Raw genomic sequence first — 16,384 nt, 5'->3', positions numbered from 1 at the left:
GGGGCATTTGATCTCCGGGTACCTGCTTTTACTGTAAAGCTTGGGTAGGGATGCCTGGGCCTGGTGTATTGCCCTAACTCATGGTCTTGTGTCATTGCTGGGTGGCAGTCATGTGTGTGGCCCTTTAGTGAGCGTCAGTCTGCTTAGTGACACCACTCAGTCCCTGTGGCCTTGCTGACTTGTAAGAATTTAAACAAAACTGAGCAAGGCGACACTCAAGCAGCCTTTCATCTGGAAAATGGTGTTTTAATAAAATAAAGGCAACAGGGGGATTGCCATGAACCAATAAACCCTCCCCGCCCCCTTTTCTAGTACAATAAGCCTTGCTAAAATGAGTCACATGCAAATTTCCTGTGCAAGCTGTCACTTGCAGGTCAGTTTCCAGCATGAATGTCTCCCAGAATCCTTTATACCGAAGTCTTGTGGGCCACTGAGACGCTTGGGGTGCGCAGTGCAAATTCATCAGGGATTCCTTGAGAACTGTGGGGAGGAGAGCCCCCCAAAAGCTTGCTCTGGGTATAGAGCCCAGGCTACACATCACCTTGATGTCTGAAGCCTGACGATGCAGACCTGGGAACACCTAGCTCTAATGCAGGTGCTGCAGGCATTTGTTTCCTCTCTAGCCATCAGCGGACCAGCAGAAGATTCTCCCCTTCTCGTCGCCAACCAAGAGCTTAGTCTGGTTTCTTGAGAAGAAAAAGAAAAGAGCATTGGAGGTCATGGCATGAAACCCACACATTCTAGCCAGCACTTGGGAAAACAGTGTTTGGGGCTGTACCCAGGATCCACATTGTCCCCCTGCTGTCTGCCCTGACCCGAGGCCACAACTGCCTTGCAGAACGGACAGTCAGAAGCAAAGTTGGCTATAGCGCCCTCTGCTGGAGTCCTAGAGAAAGCAGGCTGCTCTTACCTAGCTATGGCCAGAGCTGTCACGGCGGGGCTCGCCTTGCCAGGCTTGCCACTCAAAGCAACGCTGATGTCCAGTTCTCGGCTCAGGGCAAGGTTCTTGGCCCACTTGTGCCCTGTGGAAAGCATGAGAAAGAAAAGTTGGAGCACGCAGCGGCTTTATGCACAAGCCCGTGTACACCCATACACAGGACCACACAGATACTAACATTTATATTTGTGGTCAGCAACTTGTTAAATTGAGGGGGAAAATATATTTAATCTTGGCCTGTGCTGTTGCAAAAAGGGCCGTCCCAATTTAATTTGCAGGCTGTGATAGTTACATGTGCTGACGTGCCGCGGTATCCATTGTGTACCAAATTGGATTTGTGTATTATTGCTTTCTAAATTGCATGCCTAGTTCAGCAAAATTGTTCATCAGTGTTTACTGGCTTTATGCTTAATAAGATGCCCCACAATACCTTGCTGCCAGGGTGTAATGCAGCCTGTAATTGCCTAGTAAAAATAAATTACATAAAGTCTGCATTATCAACTTAGCTAAATCCTCTCACGCCCAACCAATAATTAAATGCTGAGAGAATTTTCTCAAAAAAATATAACTCAATGATTGTTACTTCACTCATTCTAATGACTGCATTTGGAGACAGACAGCAGTTCCCCCAGTATGAAGGTGAGATGGAGAAACTGCAAGCGGGCGTGTCCCCGGGAGACACTTCATTGTCTGGGGACCTGCACGCCGCCGCACACCCCAGCGTGGTTGAAGTGGCCCCTCGTGAGTGCAGAAGGTTTAGTGCACCAGGACACACGTGAGGATTTGAGTATGCTAGGCAGAGACAGACAGTTGGAAATCCGAGCACACGCCCAAACATCATGCTTTTCCTGAATCCAAATCTAGGAGCAGCTCTCTGAAGCAGACCGTGCTCCCGAGGACTAGTTCTCACCACGAGTGAATAAATGAGTTCCAGTCAGAAATTAGATTACAGCTGCCCAAAATGCAAATCCTCAACGTTTACAGATCTCCGTTCTCGCCCCCTTAAGACATTTCAGGGGGTGTAATAACATACACACCAGTAGGACACATATGCAAATATGCGTGTGTCATGCTTCATTCTGACCCCTTTCCAACAAAACAGCTTTGAGCCGTGTGATGAGGGCGTCACGCTCCCTTCTCAGGGGCCTCCAGTGGGCTGTGCTCACAAATTCGCTCTCAAATCCGTCGACTCCAACAGAGGCTCGGTCTGATTTTTTTAACTATGTGTGCGTCACCTTGTCATTTCATCCTAGTTGCAAGCCTGCTCCTGACTGTCCGTTCTGCAGGGCAGTTATGACCTCGGGTCAGGGAAGATAGCAGGGGGACAATGTGGATCCTGGAACTCGCTGTCAGCAGGAAGCCATGTTGTAATTTCCCTAATGTCATCATCGCTATATTCAAAGAGAAGACTCCTTCTAGAAGTCTGAGGAATGAAATCTGTGGAGCAGATTCTTGTCTACTGTTTCTTCAGCCCTACATGATCGGAACCACAGGCAATGCCCTCAGCTAGCACAAAAGAAGCAGGGGCCACACCAGCTGTGGGGATGGAGTTGGGTCTACAGCTCGGTCCCCTTCCTGGTCCCCAGACCATGTGGCCACTGCTGTTGGTATCCAGCAAAGTTGGGGATCCTCTGCCCCGCACTGAGGGACTGTGGGTCATGAGCTGAGCTCACACCTTTGGATGTGAAGGGGCAGTTGATCCTGAGACCTGTGTGACTTTCAGTGTCACACATGCATACATGAGACTTGCTTCCCAAATAGCCAAAGGACATGGGTCCCTGAGCTGGATCCTCCATGGGGCACAGGGAGGGGAGGGAGTAGGACTGTCCCTCTCTAGAAGAGCACAGAGCTTCTCTTTCACATTGAGACAGACTGACTCCTCGTGGTCTCCAATCACCCTGGAGGACCTAGAACGCTGACCTGGACACAGCTCTTGGTTTTGTGATGTTTATGTTCTGACTCAACCCAGATTATTGACGGGTGCCTGGAAATGCTGAAGGAAGGGATTTTCAGCATAGATAGAACACAGGACATGGAGGAGTCCCAACAAGTGTCTGTGTGTGCTTGCAGAAGAACTCACGGATGGGTGTCTGGACAAATCAGGAAGGTACACAACATGCAGTAGAGGCAAACTGACTGGAAATGGCCACTATGTGGCCAGGGTAGCTCCATGGGGTGGAGAAGTCCCCTCCTGTGGACGGTCACTGGTCTGGGAGCTACCAGGAGTACTCGGCAGATTGGGGAACTCTCCAAGCATGGTAAAGGTGCTTCCTTCATTTGTGGGGTCCAGGAGAGACAGTTTGGCTCAGGGCTGTGATCTTCTGAAGGCCGAGGGGGAGGGGAGGAAGTGATGGTGACAGGGATGACTGAGTAGATGGAAGTGTAGCCATGTCAGCTTTGAGGCTGAAGCCTTCACCTGTCTGTGTTTGTAGTGCAGGGGCTGGTGATGGCGACGGTGATGTGATAGTGATGGCGATGGTGATAGTGACGGTGACGGTGTGATTGTGTTTGAGTCAGGGTGACTGTGGATGCTGTAGAGGAGGAGCTGGTGACGGTGATGTGATAGTGATGGTGACGGTGACGGTGATGTGATAGTGATGGGGATGGTGTGACTGTGAGTCAGGATGTCCGTGGATGCTGTAGAGGAGAGGCTGGTGATGGTGATGGTGACGGTGACGGTGATGGTGTGACTGTGTTTGAGTCAGGGTGACTGTGGATCGTGGCAGAAGTGAGAATGGTGCCAGGTTTTCGGGATAACGTTGGGCAAGTTACTGAGCCTCTCTGCCTCAGTTTCCTTATCTCTAAGATGCGCAGCTTGATAAAATCTACTGAGCAGGACTGCAGGGAGAAAGGGGGTGAATGAGAAGGGTTTGGGGCAGAGCGTCTCATGCTCTCTGACATCTTAGCCCTGTGATAGCCTTGCCAGAGACTGCAGAAGGGTTTTACATTTCAGTCTCATCAGCCACAATAAGAACACTGTGTCACCAGACAGTGGTCTTATTTTTGTGCATAGCACTTGGGAATTTCTGTGATATTTCCAGTTGTGGATATATTCCAGAAATTCTGAGCTTTTCAGTGGCTTGGGCCGAGTCCCAGGATGGGGCAGAATGTTTGTAGTAAGGCCCTGGCTGAATGGGAAGGAGGTATAATGGGGGCTAATGGGGCATCCATATATCTAGCTCCTCCTCACTGGGAGATACAGGCTGATAACCGCTATGTATGCAGGTCCTGGACTGTATGTAGACTCTGGCTTTCCGGGACCACCAGAAAGCATCAAAGAAGAACATGAGGACATATGTACTCCCCAGAGCCCGGGGCCCCTGACACCCACCAATCATCGTCCCCCGGTCCAGTAAGTACCAGAGTCCGATGGAGGACACAACAGGGTTTCTCACAGTGCTTCAGTGGTTCACCAAATACGTGCAGGACACAGGCTATTCTCTGATGCCCTGCCCCCTGCCATTGTCTGGACCGGAAATGCCCCTGGGGCTCATGTTTAGAATGCTCTGACTGCAGCCCCTGGCACCATTTTGAAAGCTCTAGAGCCTGTAAGGGGTGGGGACTGCCTGGCAGGGACACGTCACGAAAGGTGCCCCTGTGAGTGTCACAGCCAGTGCTGGCCCTGGCCTAGTGTTCTGCTCCCTGCTCTGCTGTGTGGGAAACCCTTCCACGTCACATTCCACTGTCACAGGTGCATCCACTCCAGCCACCGTGCTTTCTCCCCAGTGACAGATGGAAATGTCCTGCCCCTGAGCTGCGCCTGCCAAGCATGGGATCTCAGAATGAGTGCTCTTTCCGGAGATCCCACGGCTTCTCTGAGCTCTGGGTGGAGCTGCAGCCCTGGTGCCAAGGCAGGGAGAGAGAATACAAGGGTTAAGCTCTTCAGGTATGTACCTCTGGGGCTCAGAGGCTCCGTGGAGGGTTCCTCTGCCACCGCCTTCCTGTGAACAGACATCTTCACGTCCTCTGTCTTCCAGATCTGCCCAGAAAAGAGAACGCGTCACAGTCTTGGAGAATTCTCCTGTCTTCGGGGTCAGGGTGGCCCACCCTACTCCCTCACACATGGTGGGGGTGCTGACAGATGGGGGTGTGCCCTGAGACGCACTTCTGGGGCTACTGTCAGGAAAATGGTTATTTAGGGTTCGGCTCCCCCTGCAGCAGTCTGGATGGCTTCACTGTCTTCCCCAGTCTCTTAGGGGTTGCCCCCCTTTTCTGCAACCCTTTATCCATTCTTTGTGTGTGTGAGCATGCGCACGTGTGCCTGTGTGTGTGTGTGTGTGTGTGTGTGTGTGTGTGTGCATTCACGGCATGTGCCTGTGGGGGGGGGCGTGCCTGAACGTGTGGCGGCAAATACATGTGTGTGTGTGTGTGTGTGGAGGCAAGTGAGCCCATGTATAAGCATGTGGAGGTCAGAGGTCAATTTTGGGTGTCCTTCACTCTCCTTCCTAAGTTTTGAAGCAGGATCTCTCACTAAAGAACGTACCATTTCAGCTAGACTAGTGAATTTGCAAGCCTCTGTCACCACCTCCTAATGCCTGGATTTTACACGCAAACCGCTTTTCATTTTAAACCTAGTTTTTACATGGGTGCTGGAGATATGAATTCAGGTCTTCATGCCTGAGCACGTGTTTAAGCCATTGACCCATCTCCCCAACCCCTCCCCTGCCTTATCTAACCTTAAACCCCACCGTTGATCTGTCATGTTATCGCTGAGTCAAGGCCTTAAACCCCACCGTCTATGTGACCTATCATCACTGATTCAGTGCCTTCCTGTTCTTATGCCGTCATCGCTGGGCCCACCTGTCCTCTGGGTTTGATCTACACCTTGTGTGTGAGAGCCCTCAGAATGACCACAGATGGCTTTTCACCTGCCAGGCCTGGGCTTCCTGTCCAGCAACTGTTCAAATGTCCCTGTGCGCTCCCCAGAGCCTCACACAGCTGTGAGTTGGAGGCTCCAGGAGCCCAGTCACTACATGGAATGAATGAGGGTTGAGTAAGTCACTCCTACACGTGCTGTGGCAGACTCAGAGAAGAGGCGCTCTTGGCTCAGTCGCCCTGGCTCCTCTTTCTCATCAGGGTTCAGATCATATCCACCAAACCTGTGTCCCCCATCATTCTTTTATCCTTCCTGCCAGCCTCAGAAAAACCAACCTGAGCCTTGTTGTGCTGATCTCATCCCGACTCCGATGTTTCCCTCTTTTCTTGGCATTCCGAAGCTCCTTTCTAAAGCTCAATGTGTGTGTGTGTGTGTGTGTGTGTGTGTGTACAGACACATACCACATGCAGAACATTTCATAATTTTTTCTAAAAACCGAGTGTCCCAATGAAAAGTGCCTGCAGTAGCTCATATGAAATCCTTGGCGTGATATTAAGAGTTAAATAAGTGGGTAGATGGATAGACGGTTAGATAGCTTGATGGAATGAATTAGTGGATGAAGAGAAAAGTGGACAAAAGCTTGGGTTAATTATGGATAGCCAATGGATAGAGAGATAAACAATTGGATATGTGAGTAGATAGATTAGTGGGTGGATAAATGGATTGGGTTGACTCATTTTATGTATTTTTTTAGTATTGTGCTATAATCTACTGAACTTGACCATTCACCATTCATACCTTATAACACTTTATTATATGTATATAATATATATATTTGTACAATACCATATTCCCCCCACCCCCATCTCATTTTCTCTTTGCTATAAAAAAGTATAAAAAAGTGCCACCTTTCCCTTGATTTGCTGTAGGCATCTAGTACGGAGTATTTTCCAATTCCATGTGCAGTACTCGACCCGCGGAAGCCGTGACAGAATGAGATAAACACAGTGAACACCGGTGCACACATCCTGCCCCAAGCACACTTACCCGAACCATGCCATCTTTACTGCCCGTGATGACGAAGTGGTTTGCATCCCACGCTGGTCCCTCTACTATGCAGCAGCACGTTATGGTCCCTTCCAGGCCCCAGGCTGTGGTAATACTGGCCAGGGGCTGGCCGTTGACATTCCACAGGGACAAATGGGCCCCAGCACAGGAGACAATGGTCCCCTGCGGCAACGAGAGCTTGTTTTATTATATTCAAGATTCACCAGTAGCTTCCACAACACATGCTCAGTCACCCAGCTTGCACACCAAAGTACCCCAACTTCACATCTCCTCCCAAGGCTCCCAATCTCATCAACCCACTTACACATTCATAGTTTAGCTGAGATGTGGTGGAAACCAGGTTTTTCCAGGTTGGAAGAAACGGGACACTGAAGGTGTACCTTTTAAGGGGTTACCTTGTCTCTGCCCTTTCTGGGCACCCTATTTCCTGGATGCCATGAGCAACTCTACTCTGCTGTGCCCCTTCTAAGTGTTTCTCTGTCTTGACGCAGGCCCCAAGCAACAGAGCCAGCAGAGAACAGATTAAAACTTCTGAAATGGAGCCAAAATAAACCTGTGCCATAGGACACTGATCCAGGCTTTGGGCTCCTCCGAGATCCTGATGCCTAGCCACATCTTGACTTCTATAGAAGACAGGGTGAAGACTACTCTTGTTTCTCTGGATAAGGGGCCTTTGATTGGCTGTCTAGCACTGCCTATGTGAAGAAATTTTAGATTTCATCTAGTGGAGGATGGTATACACAGGTGGCAGGGTTAGCAAGTGGTTCATAGAACCTTGCAATGTCCTTTCAGAAGTAACACTCGGAGAGAGGTCATCCTAATGTCACCTAAAAGATTCATTTATATCTTGACATGAAGAAATGGAGAGGGTCTTACCGAAACATCACTGATGGCAATGGCTGAGATCCCTTCCCGGTGGACAGGCAGGCAGGTCACGCGAGAGAGTTGGTCCAGGTCCCATAGGATACAAGTGCGATCCTGAGAGCCACTCACCAGGAGACTGAAGGTGACCGAAGCTGTCAGACATGTGACAGCCTGGGTGTGTCCATACAAGGCCTAGGAACAGGAGGCATCACCAGCGGTTTTGAGAGAAACTCATGGTATAGCTATTAGGAGGCTGCCTCTGCTTCTGGGTCCCAGAGGAGGAAACAGAGTGAGTCAACGATTTTACAGATAAGTGTGCGTGTACGTGTGTGAGCACTCGAGTGTATGTGTGTGTGTATAGGGGTCAGGTGAAGTGCATGTGTTGGCCTATTGGTGGCATCCACTTCTAGGACCTGAGGTTTTCTGGGGAGAAGTGATAGTCCCTTTGTAGTCATCTGAAGCAGTCCCTAGCACTGTTAGCATGCGAAGGTTTCAAATGGCAAAGTATGTGCCCAGACCAGCAGCCCCATCAAATCTTGGATCTTAGTGGCTATGCCCCCAGCCTTCTAAATCAGAAACTCTTGATGGAGCCCTGGAATCAGCATTACCTCTCAACCAAGAAATCTCACGCATACTCAAGTGGGTGGTGTACCACGCTATGGAGACTCAGACACAGAGAAGTCCTTGAACCAGATTGGGAAGAAAGACTACAAGACAGCACAGCCCACAGAATCAACTGAGCGGGGCTCGTAGGGGCTCTCTGACACCAAAGCAGCAATCGCAGAGACTGCGTGGGTCTGAGCTAGGGCCTCGGCACGTTTGCTACGGTTGTGTGTCTGGTGTTCTTGCGGGACTCCTAACGAGGGAGTGGGGCTTGAGTGAGTCTCTGACACTTTCGCCTGCTCTTGGGACCCTTTTCCTCATACTGAGTTGCCTGGGAGAGGATGGGTAAAGGAGAGGGGCAGGGGAGGGCCTGGGAGGAGTGGAGGGAGGGGAAACTGCAGTTCAGGTATACAATATGAGAGAAGAATAAAAAACAAATCACAATCTCAAAACAATACTCAACCTTTTGTCACTTTGTATTGAGAAAGGGCTATTGGTGACATAGCCTGGGCCAATTTTGAACTCATAAACCTCCACTCTAAACTGGGATTACAGTGTAGCATTATCAGCAAGAGCCACTGTGTCTGACTAAAGATGTAGATCAAACTCAGGCTGACATGCTTGGCAGTGAGCACCTTTACCCACTGAATTATCTTGATGCCATAAAACATGACTTTTTTAGACCTGCGGATATGAGTGCACAGCCTGTCTTGGGGGGACTTAGTTTGGATCATTTGCTCCTGGCCTTCAGGCTTGATTCATGGATGGCTGTGAAGACTACTCTTTCTGTGAAGACAGCTTAAGGGTCCAACTTCCTTCTAGGCTTATTGCTCCTGGCTATGGTGAGGATCTATCCTAAGCATCCCAGAGAGTACCCAGAAAGCCTGAGGGGGTTCTCTGCCTGACATTCCCTGGAATCAGCCACAAGTGTGGAAGTTGGCCTGGATCAACAATGGCTTGAGTTCAAGCCCTGGCAGAGACAAACTGCTCACTCATTTGTGTCATCGTTTTTCAAAGATGTCATTTTGCCTGATCACAGCTATTAAAAATTTTGTCACAAGTTCTCATTTGTCCTCAACGGAGCCTAATGTGACACCAACCAGATGGTCGTGGCAAATCTCTGGACATGACCCACTGAAGATTTGACTTGTCCCAAGAGCACGGGAATAAATAGAGGAAGGAAGAGGTTTGGTAAGAATTCTTCGATCTTCCAGAATGACCTGAGTCTGATGATTAAGCTCTCACCACCGATGATATAACATCTCCAAAGGACACGGGCAAAGACACCCTGATGGAGGGTTTGGGCTTCAGAAAGAGCAGCTCTGAGCCTGAGTGGCAACACAGATTGCATTACAGAACCGAGTTAGTCTATGTTGTGCAGAGAGGGCCAGTGTGCATGATAGGGTATGACACTGCCTATATAGGCATGTTGCTGCCGTCCAAGGTTCTGTAACATCAGGTGGCACCCAGCACCCTGCCGTCTGGGAAGGCAAGAAAATAGAAGCAGAGCCCAGCAGTTCTAAATGTGCACCCAGTGGGCTCTTTCTTTTCTTTTTTCTTCATTCTTTTTTTTTTGCAAAATGCATGTCAATTATATCATCTTATATCTAAGTAGCAAAATACAAATACAGCACAATAAAAGAAAACCTTTCAAAACAATTCTCCATGATGACGATTGGGGTGAGGTGGTGGGTCTCAATAAATTGATGATGGCACTGGAGAGCTTTAGAATAATTTTTGGAAAACTCTGTGTCTTTGCTTAGTAATTCTCCTCGAAATACATCATAAGGAAACAATTAGTCAGAAGCAAACAGCATATATATATATAACATGTTTTCTGTGGCACTGTTGAGAATGGTTAAAAGTTGGAAATAACCTAATTGTCTAGTTTTAGAAGAAATGGTTTATTAAACCATGGTATAGTGACATAACAATTGAAATGTAATTTTATGGAAATGGAATCATCTGGAACAATTGAAATGCAAATTATACAGGCTATAGAAAAAGGAAAACAATTTGATAAGCTGGCTGAAAATGGAACAAAAATATCCATATAAGACTCAGAAAGGTATAAATATGCATATAGGGGTTGATAGTATACAATGATGGAAAATTTTATAGGGAAAGCAGAGAATTTCTTATTCTTAAAGTGAATTTAAATTTGTCTTTAATGTTTCATATCTTCAAAGACAAACACTTTCCTAACCGTTTTGAACCTATTTCATCATGACCTCTAGGAACACAGGTCAAGGGAAGATCCCCTTGAGGAGCAGCTGAAGGTCTCCATTCACATCAGTCACCTCCCTTCTGGAAAATTCCCTTTTCTGGGTCTATGCACTGGGAGGAACAACTTAGTTTCCCTGTAGCTTTTTCTTTTTTAACCCAGACTGTAGAGATGACAATGGTTCTCTTTCCTGGGACTGTTAGAAGGTAAAGTAGGTGATGCTTGTGACCATGTGTGTGGGCATCCAGGGAAAATGCCCTAAAGCATCACCTGGACCAGCAGACTCACTTCCCTGGCCCTGGGCATCATGGAAGCAGCTGCATGCGCCCCCAGCCTCCTGCACTAAGTCGGGGCCTCCATGGAGGCGCCTGCTCTGCCTCCTCATCAGCTCTACCCAAGGATTGAAACCATTCCCAAATGACAGCTGTGGATTGCCTTCCATTCCTGTGCCCCATGCTCCAGAGAAAGGCAAGACTTTCACCTAACAGTGAGCCTGGACGTGCTTTGCACCATGGCTACCAGAGAAAGCACGCCTACGAGAGGTACTTACCTGCCTGAGGCGCAAGCTTTTTTGGGCGACCTTTGACCAGGCTGAGCTCCCACACACACACCACCGTGCTGGACCCAGAGGTGATGATCATTGTAGGGGACGGACATACGGCACACAGACAGGGGCCCCAGGCAGCCAGGTTCTCGAATGTCATCAGGATCTGTGAGACGGGTTGGGGGGGGGGGGGGGGAATGAATGATGACACAGGGCCAGCAGACACTGAGAAACCCGGTCAGAGAATTAGGGAGCACACAGGTGAACCTAGGGTACCCAGGGAATGGGGGACTGTGCTCCGGGTTCCACAGCCAGGCTCCAGTGACTGAATCTAGGCCATCCTAGACCTGTCCCCATGGAGGAGCTGGGAGAGACGAGCAGGCAGACACCTTGCCCAGCTACCCAGATGCTGCAAACACCCCTGGAGTTGGGGTGGGGTGCAGCTCAGCCTGAGACAGTGGCAAGTCTGGGAAGGGGACTTTGGGAGCTAGTGTTGACGATTGCCTCTGGCAGCCGTTGGGGCCAGGTTAGAATGAGAAGAGCTAGAAACGCGGGTTGTAGAGCATCCCTTGTGTGTAATCGTGTGGGGTAGGCGGGGAATCTGGGTAGGGAAGGTCTGTGAAAAGGGCAGAGACAACTGGAAAGCAGAAGGGTCGGATGGGGCCATTAAGCAGAGAGGAAGAGAGTTCTCTGCAGGCTACTAGATGTTCAGCCTGAGCTGCTCTCATCGGGTCGGAGCCCGGGAACTCCCATCCAGACTGAATGAACATCTGGATAGGCTTTGTGCAGCTCCGTGACCCGGCAGAGTCGGCTGTGACGGTGACAGTGTGCTCAGCCAGCCTGAAGTTACCCGGGAGAGGGTCAGGACCCCAGAACCCTGCCCTTGCTCCCCCCACCCCCGCCACCTGCTCTCACCTTGTCAGAGCCGTAGTTCCCCAGGCAGCAGCTGAAGTCGTCAAAGCCCCAGCTGAAGGTCCTATTCCAGAGGGGCGGCAGCAGCATTTTGTTCTTCTCCACTGCCAGGATAGTCTTCTCGGTAGGGACGATGTGGCCAATGGCCCCCTTTGGGGATTCTGACCCTAGAGAGAAGAGGTACATATCTGCTCCCCAGTGAGTATGGTGACACAGGCAGCGAGGAAAGCACCCGCTGTCCCTGGGCCCAGAGGGAAGACTTGTGTATGCAAGAGAGAAAGGGTGTGTGTGAGAGAGAGAGAAAGAGAGAGAGGGGCAGACAGACAGACAGACAGACATGTGGGTCTTAGAAGCCAGGGTCTAACCTAGAAGTCCTACATACCTCCAGAACAGAGAGCACTCTCCAATACCCATTGAATTTGGAGACAGCTGCTATGGGATAGCCCCTGAATGTATGTCACTGTCTTTGGCTGATAATAAAATCTGACCTGGCCCGTAGCCGGGCAGAATGGAACTAGGCAGGAAAGCCAAATGGAGATAAAGGGCGGAGAAGGGCGGAGTTGAAGAGATGCCAGCCAGCAGCAGGAAGAACGCGATGTATTAGAGCACAGGTAAAGCCATGAGATGCATGGCAAAAGCAGATTAATAAGAAATGGGTTAATTTAAAAGGAAAGGCTAGCTAGTAATATGCCTGAGCCGTTTGGCCAAGTGTTTTGTAATTAACACTAAGCCTCTGAGTGATTATTTAGAAGCAGCTGCAGGACAGGGTGGGATGGAGAAACCTCTATTTACAGATAGCCATTGTGAAGCCCACTTCTTCCCAAGTCTGTGTCCTTGAACTCCTAGAGCAGTGGTTCTCAACCTGTGGGTCATGACCCCTTTGGAGGGGGTCAAACCACCCTTTCACAGGAATCGTGTATATCCTATATGTTAGATATTTGCATTGCAATTCATAACAATAGCAAAATTACAGCTGTGAAGTAGCAACAAAATAATTTTATGGTGGGGGGGGTCACCACAGCATGAGGAACGGAATTAAAGGGTCACAGCATTAGGAAGGTTGAGAACCGCCATCCTAGAGGGATCCAGTCTCTCAAGAGAGAACCGTGAGGTAACGCAATCCCAGGTAATCACCTTTGACTGTGACTTGAGAAGGTCTCAGCGCTGGCAGGTTGTAGAGGAAGGACTGTGAGTGGCCTGGGGGGCCCGCGGGGGTGGAGGTATCCTTTCCAGGCATTGGAGGTTTCCCTGTGGTGTTCCGGGATGGGTGGGGCTTAGTGAAGATCTGGAGATGTATACAAACACACCACACAGGTCATTAGGAAGTTGATGCCTTAGAGAGGAGTCACCACCATGCACATCACAGCTGTGCCCTTACTCTGGGCACTCTCAGGGCTGGTCTTCCTCCAACAGAACTGGAGTGTAGGGCCCTCAGATGTTATAGATTAAGGTCCTGAGGCTCAGAGAGGGGCCACTATATTCTCTAAGTCATAGAACAAGCTCTCCTGGTTGCCAATTCTCTTCTCTCTCCAGTCTCCTGGGCAAAAATTGAGCTTGCTAAGGATGTCCTCAGGAGGGCATTTTCAGTTGCTCCACATCTCAACTCATTAGGAAAAACAGTAGAAAATACAGTAATAATATCATAGTATCTATCACACATGTCATGGAAGAGCACAGCATCTGTCCCATGTTAATGACGTCGTCCTACCTCTTCAGGTCAGCGGGTAGGGTTCTGAACACTGCAGATGGTCCTCCCTTCCCACCACCACCTTCACTAACAGGATAGACCATCCTTGTCCCCTTTCCCAGGCTTGTCCACTCTCTTGGTAAAGCAAGATAGATGACGTGGCCTGCCGTGCCTACCTGCTTGGGTACCTGTCCAAAGTTGCTGATGAAGCCCAGGATGGTGCTCTTGATCAGGGGGTCACTGATGCTGCTGAGGTCTATTCTGTCCCCGTAGAAGTAGGGGTGGAAAGTGTTCACCGCCTCCACAGCAGCCGGTCCCTGCTGCTTATACCCAAAAATTAGGTCTATCCAGTGGTGGAGGTTGCTACTGACAAAGTCACTTTCCAGAGCCTGAAATAAATCCCAAAGAGCATGAAATCCCAACTAATGCCTTTTAAAAACTCAGTTCTCCAAATGTAATCCACTGTGTGGGGGGATGTATTTGTGTGCTCGTAGGTGTGTGTGTGCGTGTGTGTGTGTGTGTGTGTATGTGTGTGTATGTGTATGTGTGTGCGTGTGCATATGGGGGTCAGAGGACTACTGCCGGCACCTATGTGCAGATGCTGACCCCCTTCCTTTAAATATTTTCTATTTAATTTTATTTTTTTTAAGGCAAGGTCTTTCATGGACCTGGAATTTGCAGAGCTGTCTAGACCCCAGTGAGCCCCAAGGGTCTTTCTGTTTTCACACCCCTACCACTGGGCTTACAAACACGCACAGCACAGTTTTTATTATTGTAGGTGTGATGCAGCATCTCCTTCTGGTCTGAATACGTTTCTTTGAAGACTACTTATGCTGAGCACATGTTCATTTCCTTTAGCTAACCCAGAAGAAGTGTGACCCAAGACAGGCGTCCCCAGGTGGTATCCATCCTCATCAGGGTTTCTGAATGCAGGTTCGGTGGTCTCCACTGGTGGGAAACCCTGTGGTAGGTGTCTGTGATGACATATTATTTATGATTTATTAAACTTGCCCAAAGATCAGAAAAAGCAAAGCAACCGGCCACTAGCTCTTACCTCTCTGCCTCAGACTGAAAGGTGATCTTGGTTCCACCAAGCCTCAGACTGCAATCTCATACTGCTATGCTCTCTTCCACATGGCTGGCTAAGACTGGCTTCTGAACACCCTGCCGGTATATTTTATACCTCTCCAGTGCTGGTATTGAAGATGTGAGCGCTGTTACTCTTTTAGACTGACTCAATCTCATATAGCCCTGGGTGGCCTTGAACTCAGAGAGATCCATCTGCCTTTGTCTCTTGAGTCCTAGGATTAAAGGTGTGTACCACCACTGCCTTATCTCTATAGCTTGAGTTACTCAGGAAAGCTTTAATAAATCATAAATAATATTTCACCACAGGTGAAAGCTCCATGGAGTCTCCTAAACCATCTCTGAGCTATACTGAGGACATACTGGTGGGTCAGATGGAAACATGGCACTTCCTGTCATGATGCCCAACACAGCAGCCTAGTACAACCATAGCAAACCGGTGTCTTTCAACATCCAGGAACGCAAACTTCCCTGATGCTGTCCCTTCCCTGGTCTCTCCAGCCATCAAAGCCACAAGGTTTGTCGCCAGCAGTGAGACAGAAAGCTTCATGGAGCCTGAGGGGGTCTGAAGTACACATCGGGGTGGACGAGAGTGTCTCACCTGTCTGTGCAGACTGATGAATTTCCTTGGGTCCCCATCAGCCCAGGGAGGGAGCTGCACGTCTCCCAGGGTTGTTCCATCCTGCATGCAGCCTGAGTGCGAGAGGAAACAGTAGGCGTACGTGAGGCCTCAGAAGGTCCGAAAGCAAAAGACGTCAAGTCCGTGTTGTCTGCAGCCGCCATCCCCTCAAACGCGAGCTGGGTCCCACCAGACCACGCTGCTTCCTGCCACTTCTACCTAGAGAGCCCCAGTCTTCCTCTGCTGGACCTTAGAGTTGGCGTCCTTCATGAGGTCCCCCTGGCTTCCCAAACACCACTAGAGCTACTCCAAGCCACAGGGTCTTACTGTCACCACTGTCGGGGCCTCTTCCTCGCCACTAGCGTGTGTGTGCACGTGTGTGCCTTCCGCCTGGGGACTGAAGCAACAGAACATGCTGATGATAACCCAGTTCTTGGCACACAGCATCCTCCTAAGTCTCCAGCCAATCACCGTGGGCCTTTAGCGGCAAGTCCCGAGACAGTTAAGAGGAGGAGCCTGGCTTCCAACCCAAGCCTCCCCTCTTGATCGGCTGCCAACTTTGAACAAGCTATCTGACCTCTCTGGACTCGGTTTCTCCATCCGTGAGAGTGAATGTGCTGACAAAGCCTTGCAGGGCTGACACAGGATGAGATAAGCAAGCACGGAGCACACACGAAGTAATACTAGCATGGCCAGTGCTCAGCAATGCTCCTATGGTCTGGCCTGAAACCCCTTAGCACTAGTAGCGCAAGCTAACAACATTCCCCCTGGTCTCAGGCGTTCAGGCTGTGCTCATTGTCTCATCACCCAGACTCAGCTCCAGGCTCTTCCTGCAGCCAGAATAACACAGGTGCCTCAAATTCACTCTCAAACTATGGCCCTGACTGTTTCCCTTACAGGACTTCTCAGAGCCTAACAGCTTCACTTCTTTGTTTATAGCTTAACTCCCACCGCCTCCTCGTGTGGCACGTGTCTTTAGGACAAGCCACATACTGCCTGCATGCAGTAGGGGCTCCCGATGACA

General features: G+C 49.6%; 1 protein-coding gene across 1 annotated transcript in view; it reads right to left on the bottom strand.

Moving 5' to 3' along the window:
• Positions 1–225: 225 nt before the first annotated feature.
• Wdfy4 (WDFY family member 4) overlaps positions 226–16,384 on the bottom strand; it is a 229,913-nt gene continuing 213,754 nt past the window's right edge. The window contains 11 exon segments of the mRNA XM_040747730.1: positions 226–686; positions 911–1,022; positions 4,832–4,916; positions 6,801–6,983; positions 7,698–7,877; positions 11,063–11,083; positions 11,085–11,222; positions 11,972–12,156; positions 13,103–13,253; positions 13,832–14,044; positions 15,343–15,434. Of these exon segments, the coding sequence (XP_040603664.1) occupies positions 620–686; positions 911–1,022; positions 4,832–4,916; positions 6,801–6,983; positions 7,698–7,877; positions 11,063–11,083; positions 11,085–11,222; positions 11,972–12,156; positions 13,103–13,253; positions 13,832–14,044; positions 15,343–15,434 (1,427 nt within the window). The 3' untranslated portion in view covers positions 226–619.

The sequence above is a fragment of the Mesocricetus auratus genome, unplaced genomic scaffold (genome assembly GCF_017639785.1).
Source record: "Mesocricetus auratus isolate SY011 unplaced genomic scaffold, BCM_Maur_2.0 Super-Scaffold_100006, whole genome shotgun sequence".
NCBI lineage: Eukaryota > Metazoa > Chordata > Mammalia > Rodentia > Cricetidae > Mesocricetus > Mesocricetus auratus.
Note: the sequence above shows the minus strand (reverse complement) of the source record. Positions and strands in the feature narration are given on the sequence as shown.